Source organism: Marmota monax, unplaced genomic scaffold (genome assembly GCF_021218885.2).
Source record: "Marmota monax isolate L192 unplaced genomic scaffold, Marmota_monax_Labrador192_F-V1.1 WCK01_AAM20220418_F8-fsc00144, whole genome shotgun sequence".
Lineage (NCBI taxonomy): Eukaryota > Metazoa > Chordata > Mammalia > Rodentia > Sciuridae > Marmota > Marmota monax.
The window spans coordinates 4,696,851-4,711,037 of record NW_026694618.1 but is presented as its reverse complement, the minus strand read 5'-3'; the positions used below and the strand labels follow the sequence as shown (position 1 = coordinate 4,711,037).

Below are 14,187 nucleotides of genomic sequence, written 5' to 3'. Positions count from 1 at the left end.
CAGAGACGGGCTTTATCATGTGTCTTTTGCTGCTCTCGTTGCTACTAAGCCCATTGCTGCTTACCTAATTTCTGCTTATGTAATTGTTTTCTGCTGACTTCGTGCCTCCGTTGTATCTGTCTTCTTCCTGCCACATCATCCCCCATCTCACTCCTGTCCTGCTTCCATGGATCCAGGGTCATTCATCTTCACCTTCCGAACTGGTCCTGGCCTCCTCTTGATCTCACACAAAAACAGGCAGAATTTTGTCCCTGGGTAGAGGAAGAAGTCCTTATTCACTTTCTCTAAGTTCATAGTCTTTTACTTTAAAAAAAAAAAAAAAAAAAAACTTCCTCAGGATTAACCTCTTCTTCCGTTGAATGACAGTAATAGCATTCATTTTCTACAGTGACAATACTCATCCCAACCCTAAGATAGGGTGTGACTTCATGAGCCCAACAAGATTAGTGCAAAATAACATAATAATGGTACATTTTCCAATGCCTGAGTTATTCAGTCTTATCTCTGGTCGTTTTGCTAAATTTTAATCAGTGTTTTTTTGGAATTAAAAAGATAAAAAATGGAATAAATATAAGGTGACTGAGCTCAGTGCCTGAACCATGATTGTTCTCCAATAGCACATCTAGAAAGATATCTTTTCTTTAAGGTTGAGTAAGTTTAAAATAAACAAAATGATAAATAAACATGGGCTCGATGAAAAAAAAAATATCTGCCTCCCAAGGGATGGGAGGCAATATTCTGAGGAGTTGGCAGATAAGCTTTGATATGAAAAAGATTTGCTTCAGGAGACAGAGGGAAAGTAGTCTCTGATATTTGCTTCCTGTTTTCAATATAGTTTTTTTTTTTTTTTAAATACAGATAGCTGTTAAAGAAAAAAACTTGTTTTTGAGAACAGATTAGTGTCCAGGAGTTCTGTTTAACTAGCCACGCTGACTTTCTAGCCCATTCACGGGCCTTTCTCCAGCCTTGTTTGCTGGGGTTTCCTCTCTTTTGTGTTTAAGTGTTGGTGTGCCCCCCACTAGTTTTCCCATATAAACTCAAGCCTGGCTTCAAATGACATCATAAGGTATTCAACCAGGTTTCTCTCTCCAACCTGATCCTCTCCCCCAACCTCCAGATGCCTCTCTTTCTCTCTGTAATCTTTCTATCCTGGACGTTCCATAATCATCTCAAGCTTACCCTGTCCAGAATGAAACTGTGCTCCCACCAGGCCCTCTGTGCTCACCACCTGTCCCATCTCAAGAAATCACAATTCAGTTCTTCCAGCAAAGGCCTAGAGGGTGTTTCTGTTTCCTTACCCTTTCCTCACACCTCACAATAGCCAGACCTGTTGGTGCTGTTAAAATTGATCCAGTCTGACCCCTTCACCCCACCTACACTCTGGCCATCTGACTCCAAGTCAGACTCTTTCTTCCTGAGCTACGATGATGGACCTGACATAATTTCCCTGCTTTTACAGCTAGCCAGAGTGAGGGGAGGTGCATTGGTAACTCATTTTGCCTCCCTGTGTGTCCCCTTTGCATTTGGACTGTTGGGTTCCTCACTGACGTCCTGATGTTATTCCCTGCGGCTACCGCTGTCACTCATCTCTTTTGGTGCTTGTCTTATTTGTGTTTTCTGAACCCGTCAAATTTGTTCCTACCTTGGAAACTACACTCCTGCGGCTTGCTTTGCCAGGAAGGCCTCTCCCCAGGAACCTCAAATGGTTTCCTTCCTCACCACCCAAACGTCACACCTTAGAGAGCCTTCATGTGAAAAACATCTTATTCCCTTGTCCTTCTTCATTTCTTATCCAGCTTTATTCTCTCTTTGTTGTATGAGGTATTAGTAAACTTTTTGTCCATCTTCTTCACTAACAAGTCAACTTCATGATGTTGGTGACACTGTCTGTTTTCTTTAGTGGCTATATTATTCCCAGGGCCTGGATCAAGGGATCGAACACAGCAGGGGCTCAATAAATACTCATTATGCAAACACCACCTGGATCAATTTTAGAACATTCCATCACCCAACAAGAAACCTGTGCTGTACCCTTCAGCCATCACCCTTCATCTTCCCAAGGCCCCTGCTTCTAGGCAGATGCTAGCCCACTTTTTGTTTCTATGTACCTGTCTACCCAGGATTTTTCATAAAAATAGAATCTCGTAATAAGTGGTTCTCTATGTTGAGCTACCTTCATTTAGCAGAATGTTTTCAGTGCTAGTTAAAACAATGAAATAAAACAATGTACTAGCATTTCATTGCTTTAGATTAAAGAATAATATTCCATTGTATGACTATCCCACATTTTATTCATCCATTCACTAGTTGATGGACATTTGAATTGTTTCCACTTTGGGGCTATTAGGAATAATGCTGCTATGAATATTTATAGATAATTTTTTTTGTGTAGATGTATGTTTTTACTTTCCTAAAATATATGCTTAGCAATATTAGCAAAACTGGAATTGCTGGGTGGTACCATAGCACAGTGTTTAGGGGGAATTTTGGGGGGAATTCCATGATGTTTTCCAAAATGTCTGCAACATTTTACATTTCTACCAGTAGTGTGTAAGGATTCTGATATTTGCATGCCTTTGCTAATACTTGTTTATACATATGTATGTATTTTACCACATCTATTCTCTATTCTAGTGGGCTTGAAGTAGTTTATTTGCATTTCTATGGTAGCTAATGGCATTATGCACCTTTGCATGATTTGCATATTTTCTCTATAGAAAGGTCCTTTTTTTTTTTTTTTTTTTTTTAGTATTAGGGATTGGTCTCAAGTGCACTTTACTACTGTGCTACCCCAGTCATTTTTTAATTTTGAGACAAGAGTCCAGGTAGGTTGCTAAGGCTGGCCTTGAACTTGTCATCCTTTTGCCTCAGCCTCCCAAGTATCTGGGATCATATGCATGCACCATCTTGCCTATAACTTTGCTCATTTTTAAATTGGGTTACCATTTTACTATTGTATTCTGTTTTTTAAAAAATCTATCAGATATATAGTTGTTCCTATAATTTCAAGAGTATTCTATTCATAGGTAACATGAAAAGAGTAGTTATGATTGCTCAAGGAAGTTATGTATAGGAAGAAGAGCAGGAGCAAATGACGACATTCAGGGTGAAACCCAACAATGTAAGGGGTGAGAAAAGAAGACGAATCCTGTAAAAATCATTAAGGAATAGTCAGAGAGGAAGTTGAAGAGCATAGAATTTCAAGGAGTGCATCATCAGCACCACTGGATATAGCAGGGAAGTGCAGTAGACAAAGATTGAAGAATGCAGGTGGGAATGATTCATTGGAGGCCCCTGGTGGCCTTTGTCAGAGTCGTCCCGGCAGATTCTGGTGGACTAAGGGGTGTCTGGGTGGTGAGAAAGCAGGTACAAAAAACAGAGTACATACTTTCAAGATATTTGCCCAAAAATAGATCAAAAGAAATTGTAGGGTAGCTCAAAGGGAAGGAAAGGTGGGGACAAGGGTAACTGTGCTTACACAATGAAGGCAGAGTGATGCAAAAGGAGATGTTGACTATATAGAACAGAGAAATTATTCGTGGGGCAACATTTTGTTGCTGGGAATATGATCAATTGCAAAGACGGAGGTATTGGCCTTCAATTAAAGGAGAGACCTCTTTTCTCTTAAAATAAAAGGAAGGCAGTTAAGGTAAGCATTATTTGTTCATTTTATTGCCACCTGCAGAAACTCCATTCAGTGGTGGTAGAAAAAGTAGAGGTCACTATTCTGTGGTTCTCATCTACTCAGGCTCGCTGGAGATCACACTTTCTAGTTCCTTTATGGTTTAGCAGGTGTATGACTCTTATAACTAATGACAAGTGAAAAGGAAAAATAAGAGTCACTTTCAGTCTTTTGGGATGAAAAGTTCATATGGGAGATATGGGAGTTTTTTTTGTTTTTGGTTTTGTTTTTTAGTTTGGTTTGGTACTAGGAATTGAACTCAGGGGCCTTAGCCATTGAGCCATATCCCCCAGTACTTTTTTATATTTTACTTAAAGACAGGGTCTGGCTGAGTTGTTTAGGGCTTCACTAAGTTGCTGAGGCTGGTTTTGAACTCGTGATCCTCCTGCCTCAACCTCCCAAACTGATGGGATTACAGGCATGCACCACAGCCCCTGCTTCATGTTGGATTTACAGTCAATTTTTCTCTCTGGTTAAGGACACTCAGGTAGAGGTGGCAAAACCACAAGACCAACCAAGGCAGCTTAGATTCCTTAGAGATCAAATAGAAGACATTTGATCCATCCTTTGTGAAAGTGAGAAATAAATCATTGCTCTAAGGCTCTGAGATTTGAGTGTTGTTACAATATCTATTTAGTTTATCCTGACTAAATCCTAGTCTATGGAAAAATTAGAATATATTGGCAATCAAGGAAGAGTTTAATGAGTAGCGAAGGGTAAGACAGAGACACAACTGGGACCAGTAACTCATACTAAGTCTAACAGAGTGCAGATATGTAAACCTCTAACAGGAATCTACTGCAGGAAGATCCAGTGAGATTTTTGGGGAGTGGTAATGCAATTCGCCCTGAAAGTTTTAGGAATGGGGAATGCAAGTATGTTAGATGGGGTGTCTAAAAGGCTTTGCACAAAGATTAGAGAAAGACTGAGCTAGATACCTATGTTGCCTGTGAAAACGGTAGAGTCACTGAGAGTTGTGAGATTATTGATAAAAAAGGATGAGGAATAACTTCCCTGGGTGGCATAAACCTTAAAGGATGAGGTATATAGGGCAAGGAAGTAATGGTTCTTGCTGATCTAGAAGAAAGTAGTTCTTAACTTCAGAGTAAAGACAATGGGAGTATTAGAGAAATGGGACCTTACGGAAAAGGGTATTTCATTTAAGATTTCATTTAAGACAAGACTATGGAAGATACAAGAAAATGTATTTGCTTTAGATTGTAGCCTGAAAGGGCAAAATTGAAACAAGAACAAAGCAGCCAACTGAAAATATGCTTTGGTGACAGTTAATAACAAACTTGACACTGTACAAAATTGCATCCTTGACAAAGAAGCAGACCTGAGAAACAATTCCAGAACACTCAGAAAATAAACAGCTCTGAATAGGAAAAAAGAGATCTAACCTTTGAATAACAGATGTTTCAAAAGAAAGCTTATCTTTAATAATGAGACAATGTATGTAAGACTCATAGTGAAGGTTCAAAAAAATAGCAGACTTTATTAATTTTTTCATAAAGGAACATGGAGCAAACATGATCTCTTTTACCTGCACCAAAACTTGAACGAGTCCTTTGAATGGAGGCAGATGTAGCTCAAGTTGATGAGAACAGGTGTGCAGCACCAGGATGAAACATCTCAGATCAAACAGAGCTAATGAGGATTCTAAGCCTCCGCTTGAAGTTAGTAAATTGAACTAAATTTCTCCTCCAGTCCTTGCTGTCAGCCCACATTAACATTTCCTCTGTGCCTTTACACATGTTGCAGGCTGCTATGAACAATAAGACTGAAGAATTTTTTACCCTGTCTTACCACCTTTTCTAGGAAAAGTGCAATTTTTCTAGAGGATGTTGAAAAGAAAGCCATGAGCTTATTTAGTCTTATGTTCATTCATGCACTTGAGATCCAAAGTTAAAAAAAATTGTGAGAAGGAATTTCTTATCAATGACTATAATTTAATAATTGATGGGTAGTGAACATTTTAAGCCCCCCCAAAAAAGAGGGGTTAATTTTTAATACAGAAAGAAATGTTTCCTTTAAAAATATGACCTATATTTCATAATAATAGAAGAAAAAATTCTTATTTTAAAAATATGCACCCATTTGGAGATTAAATGGTTAGGTTTGGTTTTTGACAAAATTGATAAAGAAGTCTAAACATGTTTAATAAAATATCCAATTTCAACAATAAAATAGTACAATTATGCAATCGAGTGAATAAATAGAAGACTACTTGTAAAGGAACAAAACTTGGTGAGCTTCCATTTCTCAACAGTGTTTGGTATTTAAAAAGAGTGGAACAAACATACAGAATTTTGTGGAGAAAATGCTGTTACTCAAAAATTGCATATTCTTCAAATGGCATTTTCAATGTACGACCCCATTAGGAAAATATTGTTAGGTACTTGACTTCTTAGAAACATACCTGAAGTAATCCTACCTAAAAAATCAACTGGACACATAAAACTATAATTGGATGATGCATGAGATATGAGGTGCAGTCATAAAACAATATTAGTTTTATCTTTGGTGTCTCTTTAAATTAATAATTATTTCAGAGGGTCTAGCTTTTCCCCCATGTGGGATGAAAACAGGCAGGTTCATATGCTCTCAGGTAATTCTTAGGCAAGAGAGAGAGAGAGAGAGAGAGAGAGAGAGAGAGAGAGAGAGAGAGAGAAAAGTTTGACAGTCACTTTTAGTCTCAAAACTCAGTCCCAATTCAAAAGTCAGACAACCAAAGCTGAATAAATTTAAACTTGATTTAAAATTGAGGCACCTCTCCCTCTTCCTTTTGCTTTTCTGCTTCAGATTGGAAGCATTCAGAGGGGGAAGGACACTAATCTCTTCCTCACCTGGCACTTCTACTTTCTCTTACTGCATCTCATTACTAAGGCTGGTTTCCAACTGCTGCAGAGCTGGTGCAATGGAAAGGGGTAAAGGAAAGAAGAGTAGGCATGGCATTGGCAGGTAAAGGGGTGGCGTTGGAGAAGACAATGCTAAGTGAAGTCAGCCAATCCCCCCAAAACAAATGCCGAATGTTTTCTCTAATATAAGGAGGCTGACTCATAGTGGGGCAGGGAGGAGGAACATGGGAGGAATAGATGAATTCTAGATAGGGCAGAGGGGTGGGAGGGAAAGGGAGGGGGCAGGGGGTTAGCAAGGGCAGTGGAATGTGACGGACATCATTATCCAAAGTACATGTATGAAGACTTGAATTGGGTGGCAGCATACTTTATATATAAATAGAGGTATGAAAAATTGTGGAATATATGTGTAATAAGAATTATAATACAAAAAAAACCAAAGTACATGTATAAAGGCATGAATTGGCGTGAACATACTTTATATACAGAGATATGAAAAATTGTGCTGTATATGTGTAATAAGAATTGTAATGCATTCTGCTGTTGTGTATTTTAAAAAATGAAATCAATAAAACTAAAAAAAAAGAAAGAAAGAAAGAAAAGAAGATTAGGAAACTTCTTCCTTCTAGGGATCTAGCTTGGCCACTTTCTGGGTTTGGCAGTCATTTAAAACAAAGGAACTAGATAAGCACATAGAAATAAATTGAAGTAATATAGTTTACTGACTACAAATCAAAGGCAGTAGTCAACATTGTTTAACAAACATTAACTTTAGAATAATAGTTATCTCTGTGGAAAAAGAAAGGGAGGAGAGAAAAAGGAAGTGTTTCAGGCTTTCCTGTTAAGTTCTATTTCAGGGGAAAAAAAGAAAAGAAAGCTAAAGTAAATATGGCAAAAATGAATATCTATTAAATAGAGTTATGATATCTAAATGTTATAATATTTTCTGTATGTTGGGATAATTCATACTTTATAAAAATCTTAATTTGGTGCTATTGCAATAATAGATATTAAGACATAGTAATACAATAGAGTTAACCCAACTCTACATGTAATCATAAAATACTTTTGATTTTTAGATAAACATGGACATTTCTAGGAAAGTAACTATAGTAAAAAAAATCAAGGTAATATTGGGTTTGATTTATTCAGAACTGTCTAAGAATTTTTTTCCTCATTTGAGAATATCATTCATTATGGTTGTGATGCTCAAGATGTTTGAGTTACAATACAAAACACCTGTATCAGTGCAAATATGTAGCGGTTTAGATTCTAAATAAGGGTTCAATGAAGGCACTATTTCATTATGTCATCTAGGGTGGTCTTCCCCAAACATTAGTAAGTTAAATTTTACACTACCTCTTTGTAGTTTATATTATTTATAACAATCACAATTTTGCTTCTAATCAATGTTAGCAAAGACATTGTATTTATTTTTCAAAGCCTTGTGTGAAGGTAGGTGATATTACCTATGGAGGTTACTGAAGAATAGGGAAGGAAAGGCTTGTCCTGAAGGGTTGGGAAGCACTGATCCTCCTGGTCCTCCAACTCAGCCCCATTTTCCCCCACAGGAGATCTTCAAGAAATCATGACCATCTGGACATGGAGACAAGAGAGGGGATGGTGTAGGGATATGGAAAGGGTAAAGGGATTCCCCAAGTTTGGGAAGACAGAGGGGTGAGAGTTTCTGCAGTGACAGAGACCTGTTCCCATTCCCCTGATTCTCTGGGAAGTGACAGAACTTGGAGGGAGTGGATGCTTGGCCTGTAGGGAGCAGGAAAGGCCAGCAGAGGGAGCCACAGTGACGACTGATGGTGGATGGCCAGCCAACCCGAGGTCTCCTCACTAGGACTGATGAAATCACTGTTATCTCTTGAAGATACCAAAAGAAGACAATGGCAGAAGAGGAAAAATTAATATTAATGGCACCGTGTTAAAATCCCTCCTCAATCCTGCCTTCAGGACATTTCCCCACAACTACCTTTCCCTTGGGCCTGGGGCCCTATCCCCATTCTCAGTGCACACAAACCTTGGTGTCTGTTGCCCACAGGTGAAATTTGCAAGGTCCTTGTTCTTTATCATGCATAGAAAATTTAAATTTTTATCTGTCTCCTTGGTTGGCATTCCAGAGTGTCTTGCATGAGTTATAAAGTTCATGGAGGGCATCCTCTCATGAAAAGTTACTTTATCCCCAATCATTTATCCTGCTCACCTAGGATGAAAATACTCACAAACTCTTTTAGGGCATGTAAATTTACAGGAATGTAAAGAAACCCTCTTAAAGAAATAGACCGTATTTATGTATGGAAGGATTCCATAGTATAAGAAAATCAAATCTTTCTAAATTGATGTGTACATCAAAATAAGGCCCAGATGAATCAAGTGTTAAATATTTTATGGGTTAAAAAAATCTATAAAGTACTATATTATAAATCTGGATAGTTATACAACCTCTGAGAGAAGTAGGACATTCTAATATAAAGAGGAGAAAAACAAGGAAAAGTTGGCTTATCTAAAGTTATTGCCACTGTATTTAGGAAAAATCTGAATAAAATGGTTCAAATATACAGCACTATGATAGCATCAGCTTACATTTTAATTTAGTGAGGAGTTCATAAAATGCAAATGAAGCATAAAAGATTCAATATATAAGTAGATTAATATTTGGACCATGGACTAAAGAAGAAACACCACTATTTAATAATTACAAAGAAAATGTTCAACTCTACTAATCAAATGTGAATTCGGATTTTAAAAATGACACCATTTCTTCTTCCTAACTATCAAATTTTTTAAAAAAAATTTATAATAACATACTGTTGAGGGAAATAGCTACTTTTATGCATCAATGGGAAAGATGAATGTAACTTTGGGTAATCATTCATAAAGATCCTCAACCTATTTCAGATGTTCTAACTTGTAAGATCAAAATTTTGGAAATATATTCTATGTCCAATAGTAGGTTGTACACTTACTTGCTGGAATATTATGTTGTTATTTAAAAATGTTTAAAGTGATAATATGGCAACACATACTAACATATTAGTATTAGGAATACTAATAATAGCACATAAAAAGTAATGCAAATATTAAAGTGTTTAACTTAATTGATAATTAGAGAAAACATTCAAACACAATGAGATATCATGTAGTATCCACCAGATTGACCAAATTTAAGTAGACTGAAAATACTACTGCTGAGGAGGATGTGGCACAGAAAGAACCCTCACACATACTCATTAGAGCACAAACTGGCACAACCACCTGTTTGATGCTCTCTAATGAAGTTAAAGATACACATACTCAATGCCCCAGCCATTCCACTTATAGGTATTCCACTTATAGGTATAGAAACCAGAGATTTTTTTTTTTTTTTGGTATATGAGCACTGGAGTACAGGATTGACACTGTGGTTGGAATGACTTAACTGGAAATATCCATTACCAGTAGGATGCATAAATCATGAGTTACTTATTCTAAAAGATAGAACACAATAAAATGAATAAATGAGTGTTAAACATGATGGTATAGATTGTTTTCCCCAGCATAATGTTGAGTGAAAGAAGCAAATCATAAATGAATATGTGTTCATGATTTCATCTATCCTAAGTGCAAAAGTACCTACTAGTTTAGAGTTATATACAAAAGTGGAAAAACTAAAAGAAATGCAGAGATCTGATTAACTGAATACACCTGATTCTCTGATAATTTTGCCTTTGGCAAAATGGAGCTGTGTTTGGAGAGAGTAGTGAAGTAGAGGGCTTTTCTGGGTCTAGAAGTATTTGATTTCTGGGCTGGGGTTATAGCTTCATGGTAGAGCACTCATCTAGCACGTGCAAAGCACTGGGTTCGATCCTCAGCACCACATAAAAACAAATAAATAAAATAAAGGTATTGCATCCAACTAAAACTAAAAAAAAAATTTTTAAAGAAGCGTTTGATTTCTTGACTTGGGATATAATTGTATGTATGGTAACGTTATAATTATATGTGAATATATATGTAAGATAATTAAAATGTGCATTTTAAATACTCTATAATGCAAGTTACATTTTATAGGTTGGATTATGTCCCGTACCCCTGCAAAAAAAAAAAAAAAGAAAAAGAAAAAGAAATAGGTTTAGGCCTCAATCTTCAGTAATTCAACATGTGAATTTGAAAGAGGGTTGTTGCAGATGGCATTACTTAAATTAAGATGAGGTCATACTAGAGCAGGGTGGGTCCCTAGTGCAATAGGATTGCTGTCCTTATAAGAGAATGGTCATATGAAAAGCAGACACAAAGAAAATGCCCTTTGAGGATGGAAACAGAGACATCTGCAAGCGAAGGGTCATCAAGGATTACCAGCCATCACCAGAAGCTAGGAGAGAGGCTGAGAGAGATCTCCCCCACAAGCCTTCAGATGGAACCAACCCTGCTGACACCTTAATTTCAGACTCCTAGTCCCCAGAGCTATGGGAGAATAAATTTCTGTTGTTTTAAGTTATCCAGCATGTGATATTTTATTATGGCAGCTCTGGGAAACTAATGCATTGTACTCTCACATTAAAAAAAAATATTTGTATAAGTCCACCAAAAATTATATTTCTGATCTATTTTCTTGAATAAATCCCCAAAACCTAAAGTCAAAAAGTAGTCAAACCATCCAATTTTAAATATTCCCTGGAATAGTTATTCTCAAAGACACAATTCAAGTATAAAAATAAGGAGCTCCTAATCAGAAAAGACAGCCAAGCTGCATATCTAGTTGTACCAAGGGGTCAAGGATCAATTGTAAACGTCCAAGTCCATTAAAAAATAAAGGATGTAGTTGTTCCACATTGGCCTGTAAAAATTTCATCCTGACCCTCTGCTTCTCTCCCTTACTGGAAAGTCTCCAGCGACTGATGTGACCCTGCACATGGCTGCTGGGAAAACATGCTTGTTCATTCCATTTCACTCCTGAGCAAAGACCTGACCTGAAAGAAGACCTCACCCAGAACTTTTCCAGGGCAGAATACTGATGAATACAGGGGCTCAGTGGAAGATCAGCTTGGTTGCAGCTCGAATTTCTGCAATTTAGAAGTACACAGTCTCAGAGTTTGCAGAGAGCAATGTGCTCTTGCAAACCTCACTGGAGGTTTGATTTTGTGTAGCATACTAAGCTTGGTAGTGGAAGTATTGCTTTTCTCAAGTATGTTTCATATGCCATAAATAAGGGCATAAATGAACAATCCATAGAGAACAGATTTTTTGAATTTTAAAAAATGCAACATTATTTTTCTACTATGCTCTGTTTTTCAAATATCAAACAAAAGTAATGTACAGAAAAATTTTCTGCAGAAAAATAATAGTGAGGTAGAATAGCATAGTAATAAGGGAATTTGAAGCCAGCTTGTATGTTCCCAAATCATGATTCTGCTACTTACTAGTTTGTTGTACTTTTGGCAAATTGTTAAGTGCAAATTTCTTCATCTGTAAAATTAGGATTAAAAATGCACATACTGTGAAGAGTTGCTGGGAAGATTCAATGAGGCAGTAAATGAAAAGAATTTAGCTCAGAAGGTTGCACATGGGTAAATGCAAAATAAATATTAGTTATTGAAATAATAATGATAATAATAATAATAACAATAATAACATCTCTTCAGACTTACACTTGAAGTAGCTATAAAAATTTCTAGAATTGATTATAGACTTGGCCCCCTAGGGGTCATTTGGTTCGCCATATTAAATTAGATGGAGAAGGGAAATTTCAGCTTCTCAAGTTGACCATTTTAGTACTTAACATTACTTATCAAAAAATATAATTTATTTCAGTTTCCTGGTCTGTTAAATAAGTGGGTTGAATTAAATATTTCCAGGAGCTTTTCAAACACACACACAAAAAATGTATTTCTAATATCTTTTCTCAACCATAAATCAAGCATATTACAGTCTCTAAATTATTTCCTTTCTTTCAGGGAGTATTTCTATTATAGTAGCTTTTACCCTTTTTAATGCAAAATATGACCTTTAGGCTAGTTTGGTGGCCAGAGAGAGAGAAATGTATTTTCTGTATTTTCATTGTATTCCAAAGATTGTGATTTCAATGAAAAGGCCGGGTAATTTCTATGCCACTGAAGTTTTCCTGCACCAAACTTTTAGGTTCATCAGCTTTGAACGAGAAGAAACATTCAAAACAATCGATGATTCTTAAAGTCACCCATCTGAGCTTCAAAGTTTGCGATATAACCTTTATTTTAATGGCGTTTGGTATTTTGTTAATAAAAGCTTTATGGTTATAGAAATCATTTGATATTTCCAAATCCACCTGGGAGTTAGGAACTGAGCTTCAAGGCCTTCTTTGTTCTGTGTTCCCCTCCCCTGGGTGCATTTGTGGGCTTTCCAGGAGGTGGCGCTGTTGTTTAAAAAGAGTGACTTCCACGGGGATGAGAAATGGAACTGGGTCAGGAGGGGAGATGTCAGGGGTTAAAAGGAATCACCCAGAAAAGTCATGTTCAATGAACCCTGGGAAGAATGACTAAATAAGTATAAGTAATTGTCTGACTCAATTTCCCCCTTTAGGTGCAAACGTGAATATGAAAACCAACAACCAGGATGAGGAGACCCCCTTGCACACGGCTGCCCACTTCGGCCTCTCTGAGCTGGTGGCCTTCTACGTGGAGCACGGGGCCATCGTGGACAGCGTGAACGCCCACATGGAGACGCCATTGGCCATCGCCACCTACTGGGCCCTCCGCTTTAAAGAGCAGGAGTACAGCAGGGAGCACCACCTCATCTGCCGCATGCTGCTCGACAACAAGGCGGAGGTCAATGCCCGGGATGACGACTTTAAATCCCCCCTCCACAAGGCAGCCTGGAATTGTGACCATGTGCTCATGCACATGATGCTGGAAGCTGGTGCAGAAGCCAATCTCATGGATATCAATGGCTGCGCTGCTATCCAGTACGTGCTGAAGGTCACTTCGGTGCGACCAGCTGCCCAGCCGGAGATCTGCTACCAGCTGCTGTTGAATCATGGGGCTGCTCGAATATACCCTCCGCAGTTCCATAAGGTGAGGCTACGCCGGTCCTGGGCCACTCAGAAGGGTAACCCAGAAGCAAATAGTGCTTGTCTTAAATCTCCAGGTAACTCAAGCTTGTTTGAGGCTTGAGTCCTTGGACTACCGACCTCTCCACCTCTAACTTGACCTTCCATTTACATGCCTAGCTCTAGCTGCCTCATCCTAGTCCAAGTCTGTTTGAAATCTGGGTGTGAGAGTCAGGGATGAGAACAAGTGTAGCAGATAATCTTTCATTCTTGTATGTACACCAGTGAATTGATAGTGACTTTCTGGGTGACTGAGGTGAGTTTCCAGAAAGGTGAATGGTGTCAGGTTGGCCATCTTTGAAGCAGAATGTCTGATCTCAAGATGCCTCAACATGCTTTGGAATAAATTAGCTTGTAGCCATGAAAGGGTCACTCCATTTTCCAGTTTGATGGAAGCTAATATTTATTGAGGACTAATAATTATATTTATTCTACATATAAGAATTAAACGCACTGTTGAAAGCATTTTGGTATGTTAATTAAATTGTTACAACAATCCTACAAGGTATATATTATTATATACGTATGTTCTAGCACTGCAACTATAGCCCACTGCAACTATAGCTCCTAAC

The 14,187-nt window shown here is 37.7% G+C and overlaps 1 protein-coding gene across 2 annotated transcripts in view; it reads left to right on the top strand.

Annotated features, from left to right (window-relative positions):
* Positions 1-14,187, top strand: part of Asb4 (ankyrin repeat and SOCS box containing 4) — a 65,145-nt gene that overhangs the window by 32,314 nt on the left and 18,644 nt on the right. For both annotated transcript variants that reach the window (XM_046422598.2, XM_046422597.2), the window contains exon 3: positions 13,090-13,580. In XM_046422598.2, coding sequence (XP_046278554.1) covers positions 13,090-13,580 — 491 coding nt within the window. The remainder of the gene's footprint in view (positions 1-13,089; positions 13,581-14,187) is intronic.